The 20,365-nt window shown below is 35.6% G+C and overlaps 1 protein-coding gene and 1 long non-coding RNA gene across 3 annotated transcripts; one reads left to right on the forward strand and one right to left on the reverse strand.

Moving 5' to 3' along the window:
• The first annotated feature begins 15,648 nt into the window (after positions 1-15,648).
• On the forward strand, positions 15,649-18,822 carry LOC113340235. Its single transcript, XR_003355413.1, has 4 exons — positions 15,649-15,804; positions 16,301-16,417; positions 17,136-17,334; positions 18,503-18,822. It is a non-coding gene; the product is annotated as an uncharacterized LOC113340235 (long non-coding RNA).
• On the reverse strand, positions 16,413-19,860 carry LOC113340234 (putative aminoacrylate hydrolase RutD). Of its 2 annotated transcripts, none has more exons than XM_026585445.1 (11): positions 19,564-19,860; positions 19,226-19,448; positions 19,021-19,103; positions 18,837-18,937; positions 18,192-18,287; positions 18,041-18,094; positions 17,784-17,932; positions 17,581-17,698; positions 17,236-17,320; positions 16,901-16,984; positions 16,413-16,804 (listed from the first exon to the last, which is right to left on the reverse strand). In XM_026585445.1, the coding sequence occupies exons 1-10, from the start codon at positions 19,658-19,660 to the stop codon at positions 16,902-16,904; spliced, it is 1,089 nt and encodes a 362-aa protein (XP_026441230.1). In that variant the 5' UTR covers positions 19,661-19,860; the 3' UTR covers positions 16,413-16,804; position 16,901. The 2 variants fall into 2 exon arrangements, with proteins under 2 accessions (XP_026441230.1, XP_026441229.1); XM_026585444.1 differs by having other exon boundaries at positions 16,901-17,104.
• Positions 19,861-20,365: the final 505 nt, after the last annotated feature.

Raw genomic sequence — 20,365 nt, forward strand, 5'->3', positions numbered from 1 at the left:
TGGTCCGGTTTCTATGAAAATATATTGGATGAACAATTCGAACCTAAGGTGAGAATTTTGATAGAATCGATCTTAACTTATGTTGGGATTTACGATAGAACCGATCCCTATCTATTCTGCTATACATGGTAAAATCGATCTTAACTTATGTTGAGATTTATGGTAGAACCGATCCCTACCTATACTGTGGTACATGGTAGAATCGATCTTAACTTATGTTGAGATTTATGGTAGAACCGATCCCTACCTATACTGGGGTACATGGTAGAACCGATCCTAACTTTTGTTGGGAGTTGTCGTAGAACCGATCCTTACCTATATTTGGAATCTTGGTAGAATCGATCATACCATTTGTTGGGACTCATTGTAGAACCAATCCCTACCTATATTTGGAGACTTGGTAAAACTGATCTTAACCTATGTTAGGATTCATGGTCGAGCCGGTTCTAAGAGCAAAACCTATTTTCAACATTCACATATTACTTACGTTTTTATGTGAGTTTGGAATTAGGGTTTTCTAAATAAGAAATTTCTAGATGTCAACATAATTTGAACATGCACATAATTCTTATCTTTAATTGTATATCTTGAGAACCTTTCGGATTTGGGTTGATCTTACCCGACAGAGGAGTTTACTAGTTTAAAGGGAAATGCCTTTGTCAAAAACTCAACGAAAATTTTCTTAAACGATTATTGAAGTAGTTAGCAAACAACTTTGTTCTTTTACTATTTGGAATACGATCAAAAGGAGTTGAGTGCTTAAGACTTTACATCGCTAAAGCAACTCAAGATAGTGATTTCTATATTGGGATTCACTTGTGTTGACTAGACGGCCGGAGGCGCAAGCATACTAAGGGAACTAAGTAACTAGGGATAGATTACTTGGTCTCAACTACACGAAGTTGACTTTGTTCTTTGTATAGCGTCTTAATTCTAAGAGTATTCAAAATTGTAGGTCTTGGGTTATTTTTTTGCATTTGCGGTTTCCTCGTTAACTAAATTTTGTTGTGTGACTTACTTTTAAATTTCACAATTATTGGTTCGTGAACCGAGTTTGCCAACCCTACTAGACTCTGGAACTCAGTTGACCACAGTTTGTGAACTGGGTTTACCAACCGCCAACCAATTTTAATCCAACCTATAAAATTTAGTTCACTAACCAGGTTAGCGAACTTTTCTCAACTAAGATTATGGTTTGCGAACTGGTTCGCCAACCTTTCCTGTATTTCTGAATCTCAGATATCTATGGTTTGGAAACTGAGTTCGCAAACCTGTCCTGAGTAGAAATTTACTAAGTTCATATATCTCTCCTTTGAAGATTGAAACATTTCCAAATTATATAATCATCTGCATGAGAAATTTTCAATTGATCCACAAATTAATTCATAGAACTAATATTGTTAAGGACCTTTGAACATCCAGTCGCTAAATAATATTTCAAGATTTTTCACAAGAAAAGCTTCACTTGAAACATTTTCTTTGTTAATATATTATAAGTCATACGACAAAGTTTCAATAGATCGAATGATGGTATATTGAGTAAAATAGAGTGGTTCATTCTTTACATACCTGATACATAAGTCCGAAAAATGTCTTCGTCGATCTTCAGTCTTCAAGGGTGATCTATGATACTCAACTACAATTCTTACTCATCCTAAACTTGACTTAGTAGACTAGAAATTAAGATATAGGTTTGATCATGATGAATGCCAAATAATGTATATATTTATCCCTTTTTGTTGGCATTTAACTCATCTTTTGTGCAGTAATTCTACATTTTATCCCATATTCTGTATTTTCATTGTTTTCAAGAATAAATATTTTTCTTACTTAATTTTGCATTTTTAGGTAATAAATAAAGTTTGGATGAATAGCAGAGCGGAAAAGAGCAGAAAAGTAGTGAAAAGCCGGGAGAAATTACACAAGGAAGCCGCGAAGAATGTTGTGCACAAGACCAAAAGGCTAGAAGTGGGCTTGAAGAAGAAGAATTGTCCTTAAAGAAGATATGGGCTTGGCATACCCAAGGCCCAAAACCCTTACTCAAACACATTTCCACTATCCAAGCCCGTCTCGGATTTCAGCCGTCAGATCGAAGCATCTCAGCATCCTACGGTCGCTCCATCATCGCACATCAAACTCCGAAGCCCCCGCTTTACATCGCAACGACCATCTCCATCTTGGGTCGTCCGTTTTGCTACATCCCTTCATCCGACGGTCTCTCCACGCTTACCTCCGTATCGCCGTTGGATCCACCTACCATCTTCACATCCGACGGATCTCCTCGCTGCGCATCCACTTCAGATGATCCCGCTCAACACCTTAGCCATCAAACCCATCGACCCAAACAAACACCCACCTTCTTCTTCCCCAAAACTCACTTCCCCCAAATTTCTCCTCTTCCCCCGACCATGGCAGACACTGCCATGTCTACTCCGCCGTCTCCATCTCAACCACCACCACCATCACCTACATCTTCCCTAGTCGTGTCTGTCTTGTTCTTAGCCTTAATTTTTGATGCTACCAAGAAGACAAACATAGCTAGGGTTTCACAGTGGAGAGAAGAAGGAAATTGGAGCAGCGTTCGAGTAGAGGATTAGCAGAGGAGGAGAAGTACAAGCATGGGTCGAGTCTAATTGCATCAGAGGGTGAGTTAATTTTATTATTTCTCGAAACCCTAATCCTGCTGATTTGGGGATTTTTTTGTGTAGAACCCTAATTGTGCTTGTAACTATAAATAGAGACTGTGGGTGTGAAATTGGCTTATGCTGGAATAGCCAGTGTCCAGAACTATGTTCTGTTAATGTTTTTTTCTCTTCAATTTGTGCTGTTTCATGCACTGCTCCTGTTTAATCATGTATGTGTTCTGTTCAATTTCACTGCATATGTTAAGGTGCTGTCACTGTGATGTTTGTATGTGTTGTTCCTGCTATGAACTCCATTGTGTTATGTTTGTTCTTTACTGTCACTCCCATACCCCTGTTATGTTATGTTTCTGTAAGCTTGTATCATGTTCTGTATATGTTCTACTTTTAATTTCCTATTGATGTTTGTGTTCCTGTTTAATTTTAATGTCATGTTAGTGCCATGTTTAGTTCACTGTTAGGTTTAATTCACTGTCAAGAAGTGGAATGCTAGGTTAGAGCTTTGAAGCATTGATTTGATTGTGCAATGGGAGAAATTAGTGCTCATAGCAAGCTAATTCTCTTTCCATTCCATTTGTATGCTTAACTCTCTTGCATTGTCATCACTGTTAGCTTCACCATCTCCCCTGCCCTTGGCTTAGGCCTTGGTTTACTTCCATTGTTCTTGTAGTTTCATTGTACTTTCATATTTACTTCACTGTTACATTATGTTTACTTTTCCTCATTCCTTCACTGCCACTGTTTTACTTTCACTTGTCCTTCATTTTGTTTGCTATTTGCTCCTGCTACTTCAACTATTTCTTGTTCTGCTGCTGCTACTACTTGCTGTTGTTGTGCTACTACTTGCTGTGCATTGCTTGTGTTGCTGATGTGCACTGCTTTCTTTCCCCTGCTGTGCAGTACTGCTGCTGCACTGCTTTCTTTTCCTTGCTGCTTCTGCTGCAACTGGGCTGCTTTTTTTCTTTTCTGTTTTCATTTCACTGTAAATAGCATTGCATTGTAAATAGCATTGTCTTCTCTAGCTTCCTTTGCCTCATTAGAGCCATTGTCTTGGCTTGTAGTTGCAGTGTTCTGTCACCTTCTCATAATGCTTTTGTGCTGTTTGCTTTTGCCATTGTAAATTTTCATCCTTTTGCCCTGTGTTGCTTTTGCCCTGTGTTGCCCTGTGTCGCTTCCATTGTAAATTTTCTCCATTGTCTTTGACTTAGGCTAAATGCCTCTGTATTATTTCCCCACTGTTTTCTTCCCCTTGGCTTGCTGCCTCCCTTCCACTGCTTATGCTGCTGCTTTCCTTCCACCACTGCTGCTGCTGCAACTGAGCTTGGCTCAGATAAAGACCACAGTTCAGGTTAAGACCTAAAGCCTAGCTAATCTAAAGGCCCAGCCAACTGAGCCCAAGGCTCAGTTCACTCCAAAAAGCTAAGGCCCAGTTCACTGTTACCAAGCCCAGTTCACATCAAAAGACATTGAGCCCAATTCAGTCAACTGTGGGCTTAATCAAAAGCCTAATTTAGAGACCAAAGCCCAAGTTCACAGTTCATCATTCAAAGGCCCAAAGCCTAGTGCATTTTAAGACCAACTGAGCCCAAGCTCAGTTCATTTCATTGTTAAAAACAAACCCATTAAGCCCAATTTACTCAAAGGGTATTCAAAGCCCAACAATAGCAATTTAGAGCCCAAATAGCTAGAAACTCCAAACACACCCAATCTCTGTGGATCGACCCGTACTTGCACGAGCTACAACTGACGACCGTGCACTTGCGGTATTACTGTAGGCCCGCGTTTTCATTTCGCTTTAATTTTCACGCTTCTCCGGGGCCCACCAAGTTTTTGGCGCCGCTGCCGGGGACCATTTTGCATTTAAATATAATATCTTCGGGTCCACCAGATCACCTAACATTAACACTAAGCTTGAGATAGCAAAACTTGTAGGTTCAACCGAGCAACGCTCTAGTAGTATATACTTTCCCCCTACAAATGTAATACCCTGTTATTCGGCGGTGGTTGGCCGAATGGAATATAAGTAATGATTTTTTCTTTCCTAACACCGAGGACTTTTCAGCACAATTGGCTCCAGAATTGGCAGAAAACTCTGCAGTTAAGTGTGGGGTGGGAGTAATCCAGGGATGGGTGACCATCCGGAAAGTTACTGCTGGATTATCGCAGCGATGCCCGTTAAAAAATCCGACACTGCCGGATAACCGCAGTGGTTAAATGGGGACAGTATCTGTGACGGACCAAAGAATCTGGACTTTCAAGGAACCGGGTTTCGGCCCGCTTGGAAAGCTCTTATACGCCACTCAAGAAATCAAACTTTCAAATTTTTGGGAACCAATTCGAATTTTAACCTGCAAAATGTTCATTGATTCATCCTAAGAACAACAAACTTGAGATCCTGCTAAACAGAAATCTCATTGGTTTCAAGGTTGGAATTCTACGAGCATATGTCCCATACTATAATACTCATAAAATTCCATGAGGGTTCCAATTTCTAAGAAAATAAGAGTATGCCAATTGCCAAAAGTAAAATATAGCCAGTTGCCAACCCAATACTTTATACGGCCAGTTGCCAAAAATGAGAGAAGGCCAGTTGCCAACCCCAATACTTTATACGTCCAGTTGCCAAAAATGGGAGAAGGCCAGCTGCCAATTCTATATATGGCAGTTGCCAAAAATGAGAGAAGGCCAGTTGCCAACTCCAGTACTTTATACGGCTAGTTGTCGATTATATATATGGCCAGTTGCCAAAAATGGGAGAAGGCCAGTTGCCAACCCCAGTACTTTATACGGCCAGTTGCCGATTCTATATATGGCCAGTTTCCAAAAATGGGAGAAGGCCAGTTGCCAACCCCAGTACTTTATACAACCAGTTGCCAATTCTATATATGGCCAACCCCAGTAATTCATGCGGCCAGTTGCCGTTGTCAAGGTTGCAATCATCTCCGAATAGATGGTGTGAACTGCGAAGTAGCAACCAACTCTTTTCACATGATATGAACAACCTTGTCGAGTTGTGCTGAACCGCATAGTGGCTGTCTACGTACCCTCTCCGTTGCTCGAACGGATCAAGCACGACCGTAGTTCGTCATCTATCTATTTTAGATAATATGAACTACCCTTGTTAGTAGCAATTATCTCTTAAAATGGATAGTATGAATTGAAGAGCAATAACTATCCCAAATTTACTTCAGGAAAATGGCAGTATCACAGCAACCAATATCACAAAAATAAATATCATCGACATCCCAAGATAATATGCCAAAATAATACAATTAATGTACTGCAACATTTAAATGGCTTCACTGGTACCAAAAACAGTAAAAAAAATATTAAAACATAAAATCATTTAGTGAAGAAACATCTATATCTTTGAAATGTTAAAAACAACGGGAAAATATGCATGCCAAATCTCAAGAAGTCACTGGTACCTCACTTGAGTGGGTGGAGTTTTTAATTTACGGAACAAAATAGCAATTAAGTAGAGCGGAACAAATGAACAAGTTAAGTACAGCTATAGAGGGTATGCTGAAGGAAGCATTTATACAATACATGGGAAAATGAATACGAATACCGACCGACATTTTAGATAATCGACTAAAAATAGTAGAACCCAAACCGTGGATTTTAGCTCATTCATAAGCCTTCCTAATGGACTGGTCTAATACTTAAAGTACTGCAAAATTTATCAACAGAAGTTCATAGCAATTCTAGATGGTTTATAAAATATCACTTCAGTTATTATGAACCATAAAACAAATGAGCACCACCAAGAATGAGGTGCCCCACTAGCTATCTAAGATACATCTTAGTGGAACAATGGGAACAAGAACCGCTAAATATGCATCTCTAAATACAGTCATATCAAAAACAAGTGATAATCAATTATTTAAGGGTGAGGCAATATTAGTACACAGCTATCTGAAGACATTTATACTAACGAGCTAATTCGAAGTCAGTATATAATCCAACGAGTTGATAATAGACAATTAGTCTAATCATCACCGTACAGTAAATCATCTTGTTTTAGCTATGTCCGTACACGCATATAAACATTGAAATATTGCCACTACACTATCCTTACTAACTACTAAGTGAAAGGATGAGTCAATGAAATCAAGCTGCATGAATTGAAATACAAAATGTACCGAAATGTACACTAAAATTTATAATCTCTTGCCAACCTATTGAAAGATATCCTAATACGTACAGAACGTCAACGATCAGAACGCATTGCCACTGAAATTCCACTAGGGAACAGATCTCAAGCAATGAAGTTAACATTTTACTAAATAAGTAACCCCAAAGTATGAAACAAACAAGACTCCAACTCCTCATGCACTACAGCATTTCCTACATTTCAATACACACTGGCTACCCCTGACATTTCCATAGGGTCTTGTACATATCTTAAATGACAAAATCTGTCTATATGATACCACATCAAAATGAATACTAGCTTGAATGGATGAGATAAAACTAGGACTTACAGGGGATGTCCAAAACTAAATTAATCCCCAATCCTAAACTACCAAAATGAAATTTAAGGTTAAATTGCCCATTTTTTTAAATGGCACCATTTAGTAGTGCTAGTAACGACGACAATAATCACAAGAACCACAATTCAAAATCCGAAACCAAAATTATACTAGCAGCAAGTCAAACATCATTTTGCTTGGAACTGCAAGGCCTCAGTCAATACATGTAGCCCAACTAGCTTTTACTCCAAGTATCGGAATACCATAGAATGCTCACTCCAAACACAATAAGTATGTATGGATGCTGATTCTTAACATTTATATCTCAACTAGTCAATAATTACACCTTATCGAACCACCATAGAATTACAAGAGTGAACATCTAGCACCCAAAATAAATGATAAAGATAGTTCATACTGATACGGTACGACAGAACACCAAGTCACCCTAACCATTTATAGCTTATATCAAATCAAGGGTAAAAACCAATTCCTCTCCATGGTCACGGTAAATACTAGCTCATTTTCAAGCAACTATTAGTGACCAAATTATGAAGTTTTACTCATACAACTCATGCACAGTAGAGGTGGAAAAATAACCATTTGGCCACATTCAGCTCTTAAGCTTCCACTTCCATTTCTATGTAAATGCAAAGCATACATCAAAACAAAATCAGGTGAATGGAAGAAATATAATTTGCTAAGAATGGAGTTAAACGATCTTACGAGTAGTTAGCAGCACTACGAGATGGTTAAGAAAATGGCCCTTTGAGCAAAACTCCTAGCCAAACACCCAGAGTAAGCCGGAATTAGAGATTCCTCATCTTCTTCTCTCACCCTCCAGCATCCCAAGCATCAAAACCAGAACCCAAAGGAGTTGGTCATTTGAACCATCAGATCATAAAATGTAAATCAAATGGCAAACGAACATTAGTATAGGCATTAACCCGATGCTAAATTCAAACTTAAATGTCCTTAATATCATCTTTTCATGCACAATTTAAGTATTATGGTTTATAAAGGTCACTGGACCAACCTCATATTATTATTCGAGTCATTTTTATTTAGGTAGACATACCTGACGTACCTTGTTCTATTTTGCTTAGTATAATCTTATTCCAATCACGAGTCATAGGTGAATTTGGAAATCATTATTTACACAAATGATGTTCTCTATTAATTTCAAGAGATTATCATTATCACATAGATACGGTTTTTACGTAGTAAAGCGAGGTACACAAACATTAGCATATGCAAGATAACAATAGAACTAACAATTTAGAGTTTGACTACAAGCCTAACAATTTTAAGCATTCATAAATACTGAAACATTTACAATCTCAACCATTCACTGTCAAAATCAGCGACTAAGTCTAGTGTTCTTCAATTGTTGTCACGCCTAAGACCACCATCAAATTTCATGCAAAACACTTGAGATTGGACTACAGCCACAACCCATCCTTCCCTTGATGTCATCTGAAATCTTACTTGATTTTTCCAATCAAAACCAGATTTCCGTAGCCTGACTGATACAAAGAAAAACACTGGTTTTTCTTTACCTTGTTTTCTCTAACTAAATCAATTTTAGTTTCCCTATACCCAGAGAAGAGATATACCAGAGCTTAAAATTCCATTACTAGAGAAGGGGGAGATGAGAGATGAAAAGAGGAAGGAGGAGATTGGAACCTATGAAAAAGACCCATTCTCCACAGAAATAAAGCTATCTAACCTTGTTTTCTCCTCCGTCAAAACGAAAAATGTTCCACGCGTCCAGCTGCATGAGAGACTATCGAAACACCCAAGACTTAGATTAAGGCAGATCTTTCTATTTAGGGACTAGGAATTATGATTCAAGCACCTTAAAAGAGTAAAAGATACTCAAGTGTTTAAGTTCTATGCATTCTGAGTGCAGAAATTAACTAACGGGTACACTTAAACCTGAGAAAAAGATACGGAGTATGAAAGTATCCGTGGAAGGGACGGGTCATTACAAATGGTATCAGAGCCGACGGATGAGAAGGTACGCTGGACGGGGTTGGTTCACGTGATTTTCAAGAGAGGCAGGGAACGTCGGAGACCTGGGCTAGCGAATATACTCTGGAGTCGAGGACGGCTCCAATGGGTGACCATCCGAGAAGTTATTGCTGGATTACCGCAACGATGCCAGTTGAAAACCTCACACTGTCGGATAACTGCAGTGGTTAAGTGAGGACAATATCGGTGGAAGGACGGGTCATTACAACAAAAATCTACCGACCAGCATTTGGCCGCATAACACGATCTTATTAAGTCTTTCTGTAACGGCCTATCTGGTATTCGAACTTGATCCAATAAAACATGATCGATAGCATAATAAGAAAATATGTTCAAAGATTTTAGTTATACTTAATACTTATTGATAAGATACTACTATTTATATTAGTTGCAAAAAAAAATCCATTTTAAAGAGTGTTCGGTAGAGACACAACAAAAACAAGAGATACTATATAGAAGTTGTTTCTTTAATTGGTTTAAACTAATTAGGGATTTGTAGCAAATATATTATCTTTATTTTTAGGAAAATAAAGAATAAGACCTAATCAATATTATTATATATAAAATTTAATTGTTATTAGTAATATGTGCAAAACTAATTTAAGAACGTAAGCACTAATCATATTTGTCAACACCTTTTCAAAGATAGATCAAACATATATACTGTGTATTAATTGGACACATGAAATGCATTTTTGATAGTATTAGATAGCCTAGATTGGGTATTGCCAAAGCTTGATTGTGTCTGACTGACATGTTAATGGGATTAATGGCTCCCTGGTGAGCGAAATTATAGTTATTGCTACTAATGAAGTTATAAAGCGTAAGAATAACTCAATTGGGATAAAGATATGTATTTTTTTTACAGAGTTCCAACTGTGATAGAGTACACAACACGTTCTCCTTTCATGATTATAACACCTTTTAACCTTTAACACACCATTATCGGCCAATTAAGGATACAAACTTTCTAGAGTGTTTTTTTCATGAAGGAGAATGTGTTTTCACTAAACTAAAGCTATTGGTGTTCTTCTGGTTTTTCAAGACTCATAATGGAGTATGAAGAGCCTATGAATATGGGGAATCATCATTGTTGTTTGTGAAGTTGTTAAAGGAATATTGGTCTCATACTCACTCTTCGGATTATTAATGAAGTATCCACCAGTCTAGGTCATGGAAACTGAATGACTCATATGTAATGTTTGAATGTTTTTTGAATTTAATTTAATTAAATTTTAATTTCCTAGCACAAAAAGAATTATAGGTATTTTAGCACTATCCGAATGTGCCTAAGTTGGAAGCAAAAACTCATAGAAAAGTGTATCTGAAATTGTGTTGGCTAGCTTATTTGTTTAATTTGTTTAGATATTTTGTAAAAGGGTCTTATATATAGAGTCTAATTAGGATTTGGGTCGTAGAAGATGCAGTTGATGCGTAAGGGTCGTTAACTGATTTTAACCGTCTAATATTTTACCAAAATACTCTTATGAAATTATTAAAGGACACTAGAGTAACCCAAGTTTCCTTATTCAAAATACCGTGTGAACATTTGCTGAGCACTTTTCACAAACTCTCAATGAGCGAAAAAAACCCTAAGTTTCCTTATCTATTATATACTCTTAAGCTCATTAATTCATTACCATTAACCACATAAAATCAATGGAAACAACTAAACATCCTTGATTGTATTCTCGGGTCTATAACTTTTCCAAAATATTGCATAAACTCTTTCCATTTTTCTTAAAGTTATTGAACAACTCTCTTCATATTGTACCCATTTCTCACCCTCGGGACAATGGTGAGAGGGTTGAAATTTTTGTTGTTGTTTTGCCTAACCCAAATCGTACGTATAAGTGGACTGCTTTGTTTTGCTTACTCTCACCCTAATATCCTCTTACTTCCATCATTTTACCTCACGAAAGGATCATCCATCTTTTGTATCTCAATTCCACCAAAAACCCCATGTCCATTGCTTTCTTCTTCAAGAACATTGCCTCTTCATTTTACGTTGCCATTCTCATTATCACTATAAATCATTTGTATACTTGAGTTGATTTGAATTCAAAATAAGATGGAAGAAATTGGAATAGGTTTGAGTATTGATAATAGTCAGTCGACTGATGGTCAGGGTAGTGTTGCAAAATTAAAAATTCAGTTAAAAATTTTTTCACGGGCTTTGGTTAGTCAACAACCCTAGTGTATCAAATGCATTTTCTATTACCCGTACCCTAATTAGACTCTAAACATACAACCTTTTCACAAAATACCTCTATTCTGTAACTTTAGAGTGTAGATGAGTACAAAAATTATGATTGAAGAAGAAAAATAAATAAAATAAAACTAACGATTCACACAACTAAATTAATAAAAATAAATACATTTAATAAATATCATAAGATCATAATGTATATTGTGCGCTTAGAAATAAATACAGCCTCTTTACACCTAGCCGGTGTTGTCATCCTCTAATATCTAATCTTTGGTGATCACTGTTTGCAATGTGATATAACAGAGTGATTGCTTGTGCAACACTTCTTCCAAAGTAGAGCCATTGGGATTAAATGACTCATGAGTATTTAAGACCCTTCTTTATTAGAAAAGTTTTTATTATTAAAAAAGAAGGTTTTTGGAGAGGGGAAAATTTGTTGAATAATGTTATTACTTATGCTGGTTGGTGAGATACTACTATATTAAACCTACAAAAGACTCTATGTTAAAATGAGCATGTTTGGAAGAGGCATGAGAAAAACAAGAAACATTATACATTATATTAATTATGAAGGTAATATCCAACATGATTTAATCATATATATTATAAATAAAATATAATAATAATTATTATATACACAAAATAAATGTTGACACTAATCAATTCATATCAGTCTCTTTAACAATTTTTCAAAGATAAATTAGGTTTGTATACTTATTTGATTTTGAGATATGAAACATATATTTTGTTCATGTTTGATTGGGTTTGCATAATTATTTGATTTTGGGCATTCTCAAATCTAGTTTGTGTCGGACAGACAAGTCAATAAGACTAAAGGATCCTTAGTTATTCCTTCCTTGATCAAAGTTATGAAGTAGAAGAATAACTCAACTCGGGAGAAAAATACGTTGCACAATACTTTACATCCCTTGCAAAAACATTGGGATAAGTGAGAAGACAATAAATATTTTATTGTCTTTCTTGTTATTTGTTTTCAAAAGATATCTCCAAAATATCAAAGGAATTATAAAACATTCAACTTAAAAAAACATATAATAGAACCCATATAGTTTTCCATCAAAATCAAGAATCTATCTAATGTTATATTCAAGTAACTGTACATCATAAACATCATCATAAAAATCATAAAAATCATCATTACAAGAGAAGAAAAAAACAATACATGTATCAAAATAAGAAGTAAAATCGCAAGAAAATAAATAAATGTTCAAATTCTGGGAGTAAAAAAGACAGAAGTTAAGGTGGGAGAAACATTTGAAAATGACATCTAGAAGCTAAAATGTTAAATTTTTATAAAACAATATGTGGATTTTTCTATCATCGTTTGAGCAACATTCACTCATTAATTTTGATTCCTTGGTTCCAGAGAGATAACCACATCCCACTGTTCCCGTATAATAATCCGACTTTTCTATTGGTGGAAGCTCTAGCAACTCATTTCTTATTGGGTTACATATAAAATTACACGGCCTCGAGCAAGGCAGATAAGCCATTGCAAGATCCAACAAGAACAAAGTCATATAATGATTCATGAGTTTTCTTAACCTCTTTAACTCTCTCAACGAGTGTTTCCTTACCATCCTGATCATGTTCAAAATAATATTGATTATTATCCTCACAATAAGAAAGAAAACCCAACTTACTTGTGGTGAGATCCTCGTCATGTTGATGATGTAAGTGCATCTCAGAGAAGTTTGACGGATTATGAGAAAGAATATGACACCAATTTCTGCACACCAATCTTCAGTTAGCAAGCTATTGAAGATGTCTAATTTGAAAATTGACCAACAAACTGAAGAATGATGGATACTTTAAATCGTACCTGAAATGAAATTTTTTTTATCTTTTTTCTTACCACTTTGATTAGTGTTCAACAGTATTGTCTTATTTTCTTTCAAATTCTCCTCTATTTTATCGATTTTACAAAACCTGATCTTTGTAAAAATGGGTGACAGCAGTAGTAATGTTACGTAAGGTAGTAGTGGAAAAAAACTTTGATCTAAAAACAGATGGAATACCAAGAGCTTGAGTTAAAGAAACAGCTTGAAGCAACGATCAATATGTTTAATGATTTATCTTTTCAGTTTGATTAGAAAAAATTCAAATATTTCTAAATTAAGAAATTTTTTGATGCTTTAGTTGCTCAAGTAGTAGTGGCAGCTAGCCTAAAGCTATATGTTTGACATTTACAAAACTATTACTAGTAATCTTTCGATTTGTTTTTGGTCAAGTCCAAAAAACTACTACTATAAATCAAATTCAAACTTCTGAGGAAACGTCTACCTCATCGTATATTTTGGTATCCTTGGTGTATGTCAGATCTTATTATTCAAAGCTAATGTTATGATCATTGAAAATCAACTGAATTGAGGAATATTCACGATCATGAATCCATATTCCTTCAACTTACTGATTAACTTTTCATTAGATATCAAACCCTCTGCAACACCCTTTGTTATCTTACCCACCTTATTTTGTTACCATCTTCTTCGATCCTAAGTGACCTCCTTAAGAGACTTACTGGTTGATCGACTCAATAAGAATCTCAATTCTAAGTAAGAGTTTAGTTTTTGTGTTAGAGAAAAGGTAAAAGAACTAGAAAAACTACATTTTACACTATCCTAGCATTTTATAAGTTCTTTGTTTTCGAGTAAAATTGTGGTGATGCATGCTTTATTTACAACAAAGAAGGTTTTCTTTGAAGGGAAGAACGACATTATGGTATTCCGTAAATAAATAGAAAATCCATGTTAATCCGGAAAAAAGAAATCAAACAAACATAAGTTCTAAATGGAGATAAAGCCAATAGAAAGATAAAGTGCATCGTTCATGCTTTACTTTTACTTGTTAACAAACATGAAGGATTTAGAAGGCAATGAAAAACTTGTTACAAGAGAATCTTTTCTGAAATGTATTAAATGTGTTTCTGGAGACTAAGTATGATAAGACAAAATAGAGTATTGATAAAAAAATGTTATAGAATTTCTATTGGGAAAACTTATGAGTATAACAACATATGAAGTTTTGTATAACTTAAGGTAGATAACAGAGTATATAATCTTAAATCAGCACCAGAAGACCTAGCAATAGTCTTTGATATTCGCAGAATACAAGAAGGTTGAATATAAGATACCTTGTTTATAAAAAGTACAATTTATAGGAAAGGAAAATTCTACAAATCTTATTTTACTCTAAAAAAATGAGGATGATATGAATATATAAAATACGGATTTGAAAACAAAGAGAAATCAGGACTTTGTGATGACATGAATATATAAAATAATCTTTAGTACTTATTTTGATGTTATCAATACTTTTAACAAACATGTATATTAGTTGTCTACAATTATTTATTTTAATCATAATTGAAAAAATCCATTATTTCCGTAAACAGGAAATAGTTGTTTTGAAAATTTATTATAATCAATTATTTTTTCCAAGTAACTCAAATTGAATTTTTTCTTCTTATTTTCTCTAAACTATCAAGAGAAAGACAAAATAACAACATAGGATTAAAAAAATATACTAGATCACTGTTCTTTCCTCTCCTTTTTGAGATCATCATTCTAAAATAATCAATTATCTAAAAAAAAATGTTTGAAAAAAATTCATTTTTAAAATGATTATATCAAACTCATTTATCAATTTATGATTTTCTATAATCATAAATTTTACCAAACAAGGCCAATAATTAAGTTGGAACCAAGTTTTAGAATAACTTGTAGAAGCAAAAAAAAAATAACTTTTCGGTGAAGCAAATTTTTTGCTTCTAATTTCTACGAGCTATTCAGATCGCAAAGGAAGAAGTCAATCCCAGAATATGGAAGCAAACACAATTTGTCACAGAAAGTGAATTTTTTTGTTTTCTTAAATAAACTATTCTGATATTGTGTTCCGAACTAGTTTTAAAATTTTTTGTTTCTAAAAGTCGTAAAATAGTTTTTTAAATGACATCCAAATATGCTATAAATAGAATCCTGGTAGCTAAATTTTACAAATGCTTTTCATTACCCTTGAGGGCAAGACATATGCCAAACTCGGCCCATGCGAGGTTCTAAATGGTCTTGGTCTTTAAGTTGCGAATGACTATAATACCCTTTAGAAAAAGAGAATCTGAAGAGAACTCAAAAGATGCGCTTAACCGCAGCAAAAATAGATGTCACCCTCACCATAATATGCGTAATGGTTAGTTAAAGTGAGGAGGAATAAGGAGCATATTCTAGTGGCATATTATGGGAAACCCTCTCTCCCTTTAATTTTCTACAAACAAATCCAAATCCAATAATTCTATTTTATTTCAAAATCACTCATAGCTAGCTTCTCTGGATGAACCTCTCTTCTTCATTTTCTTCTTCTTCTTCTTCTCTGCATCTCCATTTCACAAAACTCCGAATCACTCAGGAACAAAGAACACACCCATGAGGTACATCTCTGTCTCTTTTACTAGTACTAGATTTTTATCATTTGCTTTGAACTTTTTCGAAAACTTATATTAGAACATGAGGAATGGAATTCATAGCATGTTTTCTTTATTATTGTGCAAGCTGATAAGGAAATACATGGTGCTTGTTCTGCAACTGCTTTTGAGAATATATGTCTCTGGGTAGTGAATGAACTCCTGTCATGACATGATTCCGAAATCGAGCAATCCCTCTAGGGGCAATTGCACATGCCAATATACCTGTATGTTCTAAACAACCAAGGGAAGAGAATTTCTCTGAAAGGCCAACTAGACTTAGTACCATGACATTTTATATAACTTCACTGTTCCTTTAATGGCTGTTGTTCATTAAATCTGCATTATATAGATTGGACTGTAAGGTTATCCTTCACATTAGTAAGGTAGTTGTGTTGTGTTTCATATAGTCCATATGAGTGACCATAAATCTCTCCAACTTTTTCATGGTTTTGTGTTTCAGGACTCTATTGAGCTTTTGGTGTCTCTAGCTTACGTATATGATGCATAATTGCGTAGTTTCGTCTCTTGGTCTGGCGCACAACAAATTTCACAGAATAAATTTAGACCAAAAGAGAAGGTAAATTTGTGATGCTTCTTATTTCCAAGGCAGGGAGATGACAGTAGAGACAGTTATACAACATATACAGAAGTTCACAAATGGGGTATACGAAAAACTTGCACCCGATTACAAGCAAAAAACAGACCGAAAAGCTAAATAAACTCTTGGCTGGCAGACCTTTCCATCCTCGACTGTAGTTAGTAATGGATTAGGTTGCCGTCTTGAACCTCTGCTCGTCTTCTGTTGTGTTTGAATATCTCTATATACGGGGTCAATAACTGACTCCTTTATGCATTGTTTTAGCCAAGTCGTTAGGGCTTCTCATGTGGTTACATTCGAATATGAAACGTAATACATGATGACAGCAAGTGCTACCCCTTTTGAGGCCGTAAGTTCAAAATAAGCCTGCATTGCAAACAAAAGGGAAAAATTCAGTCAAAAATTTTCGTTGAACACTTGGGAAGTGATCGATGAGAAATGTTAGCGTAACTTTGTTTTTACCTTATGAAGAGATAGCTCCAACTCTAGCAGGTCTTAGATTTTTAAATATTCTTCGTCCTTGTTCAAACGCCATGATAAATAGACCTATTAAGTATAAAAAGATGAAATTTAGCTTTGCTAGCATTTCATACAAGAATGATATTAAGTTTCCACACTCGGCTCTTCTTCTGCTTAGCATAATCTTCATGCCCATCAATTCCGACCCTGAGAGATAATTGTGTGCATGTTAACACAGGTTTATCAACATCCATGCGCCAGATATAGAAGGCTTGGAGATGCTGACACGGGGAAAGAGAGAAAGAGACAGATAAAAGGGAATTAGAGAGTCTACGTACCGCCTTTCTTTGGCAAATTTGACCAATCATGGGGACTCAACTTCATATCTGACGCTTGTATCAATTCAGTGAGAGCTTGGTTGACCTGCAGTTTAACAGGTGCGATTTATATTAGTTAAACACGTACATCAATTCCTTGCGAGTTGTTGTTGACAATGTCTAACGAAACTAACAAACGTGTGAGGCAAAATTTGAAAAGTCAAACAAATATTCCAGATTGTTTTTCTAAATACGAACAATTTCTTTGTTAAGACCATATCACACTCTTAACCTCTTCAAAGTGGAATCCATCAAAAGAAAAAAAGAGAAGAAAACGAAGTGATCTTTTAAAAACAATATAATTACCTCTTTAGGTCTTTCATGGCTCACTAGATGCCCTCCATGTAGATCAATCATTCGTGCATAAGGCTGCATTTTCTCTGCAAGTTTCCTTCCATGATAAATTTGAGCAATTATGTCATACCTGAAACATGGGAAAACCACACATTAAGTTGATGTTATCTCATGGTTGTCAGAATCGTATGGAAAGGCTGTTTTTAAGCACTAACCTGCCATGAATTACTGAAATAAGAAATCCAGCAGATTTTATTGCTTCAATATCTCTTGATGTCACCCGGTGTGTCCAACAGGCATTTAGTTGACCTTCAAAACCGTAGTTAGACTGCATCCCAGATGATGATATACCTTTCACATATTCCTGAAAAAGTCCTAAAACTATTAAATTTATGCAGTTGAATATTTATCCATTTTTCTAATGGAAGAATTCATCAATAAACTAACAATACTTAAATGCGGTTTTCCTTACCTGATATAGAATTTCTCTTCTTGTTTTGAGTCCAACTAATTCAGCAAGGTATTCCTGCAAATGAAACTCAATGTTAAAACTCGTTTCGAAATTTTGCAACAAACTTCCTGTTCTTGTTAAAACTGTAAACTTAAAGAACCAGTTGTCGGACCTTTGTGTAGTGAGTGTCCAAGTCAACGGCTGCCCTTTGCTCAGGAGTCTTTGCTTTCAGAAAACGTAATGCAATGGATAGCATTTGACTGTCAATCTGCAGAAGCAGAACAAATTCAATATTACTGTTTGATTTGGGAAAATATCACCATCTTCTGCCATGACATCATAGCTAAAAATTCATTCAGCATGATACTGCCAATTAAACCAAACTAAACTAGATGGCTGTCCATCATATCACTATACTTTCTCTGCAGAGAGTAATATTTGTTGAACTATCCCACATATTAACATGTAGCCTCCTTTGCGCAGAGTTGACTGACAAGTTAAAGGACTAGCTGCTTACAAGCTTATTCAGGTCAGGTATGATAACCTAATCAAAACCACAGGTGAAGAAACTACAGTAATACAACAACAACAGCAGCACTACGGATTCCCATGGAACATCCTCGAGTTTTTCCTATTACATTCAGCTTAACGAAGGTCATAACAAAGGTCACATTGCGGTAATTAGATACTAGTTTTATAAATTTTGACAATGTTGGTTCACCAATGTAACAAACCGAGCATCATAATAAAATCTATAACGGTGCAATGTTTCCATCTACGTTCACTCCATTATAATTCGATTGAAAGTGCACATTACCTTTGGGAAACATTCAAAACCACCACCAGTGGCGTTTAGCAATGCCAACGACAGTATCCGTTCAGGCACCATCGCAGCCAGTTTGCACGCTATCATAGACCCTGATTACCACATACAAACACGAAACAAGTTTAACAAACAAATCAATTCAAGCTAGGGTATGGCTGTTGGACTTAGTACTTACCCATGGAATGACCAAAGACATGAGCTTTTCGCCAACCCAAATGATCCATTAACGCCAATGCATCTTTCGCCATATTCGTTGTCCTGCACCAACAATCCCATTACAAAAAATTTCAACAAAATTGCACCCTTTTTTTTTGTGTAAAAATCTAAACTTTTTGGCAAAATCAAATCAAATTGGGGAAGAGATAATAGAGACTACTAACGTGTACTCAGATTTCTTGGTAGGTATAGAACTCTGACCCATTCCCCGATTATCAAATGCACAAACCTCAATCCCATTCCCATCTTCTCCATTGAAATCATCGCCGCCAGATTCTAACACAAATGAATCGTTTCTGAAGATGTTCTTCTTCTCATCATTTGGTATATCCGTCCCTGTAAGACCCTTAATTTGAGGCCCCCATGAATCATGCGTTCCTGCTAACCCTGTAATTTTAATCAATCAATCAATCAAACTAATCAAAACCCACCATTAAAATTCACAATTTAACAAAAATGAATCGACTTTTTTGTTTGGGGTTTCAAGGGATTTTGTAATTACCAATGATGAGAAGGACTTTGTTAGGACCATGTCCATAAGTTCTGTAAAAAATCTTAATCCCATTCTGGATTCCTCTACTCACATCACACAACGGCATCTTCTTCTTCTTCTTCAATTGAAAATCAAATCAGTATCTGAATGATTGAATTCAATTATGAGAAAGAGTGTTTCTAGAAAGAGAAAAACAGAGTAGATTTTTTTATTTTGTGAAGGAAAAAACAGAGTGGAATTGAATTGTTGTTGTCTGAATTCGAAAAATGAAAAAGGGAGAAAAATAAATAGTGCGAACAAGAAGATGAAGAGAGGTTGACTGAAGACACGTGGAGGATAAAGAATGGATTGACGCCAGATCAGGACGATGATGGTCGGCTAAGAAAAGGAAGGTGTGATGATGATGCCATTGATGACCATCAGATCATACCTTCTTCACAAGTACTTTTCACTTTTAATTTTTGCGTCTATGAAAAAGTGCTTAATTTTTAATCGGAGTTACACGTGGAAAACGTGTTTTCGTGGAGCTTATAATCACTATTGAATCGGACGGTTACATGCGTGTTCAGAGTCTTATTTCTTATTCCGATTCTTACGGCAAAATCTGGTTTATATCTAATAGTTGGGTTGGTTAAATGCGTGTTAAGAATCTTATCTCTTGTTCTGAATGATCACGTTTGTGCCTAAGAATTGAACTGGTTGGGCATTTATTTATAAGCGCAGAAATTCCGATTCTGTTTGGATTCGGATTTTGTTTTTTGTTTCCTATTATCTAAGGAATTCTAAACCGAAAAGGATAAGGATATTACTT

This window comes from Papaver somniferum, unplaced genomic scaffold, assembly GCF_003573695.1.
Source record: "Papaver somniferum cultivar HN1 unplaced genomic scaffold, ASM357369v1 unplaced-scaffold_21, whole genome shotgun sequence".
Taxonomy (NCBI): Eukaryota; Viridiplantae; Streptophyta; class Magnoliopsida; order Ranunculales; family Papaveraceae; genus Papaver; species Papaver somniferum.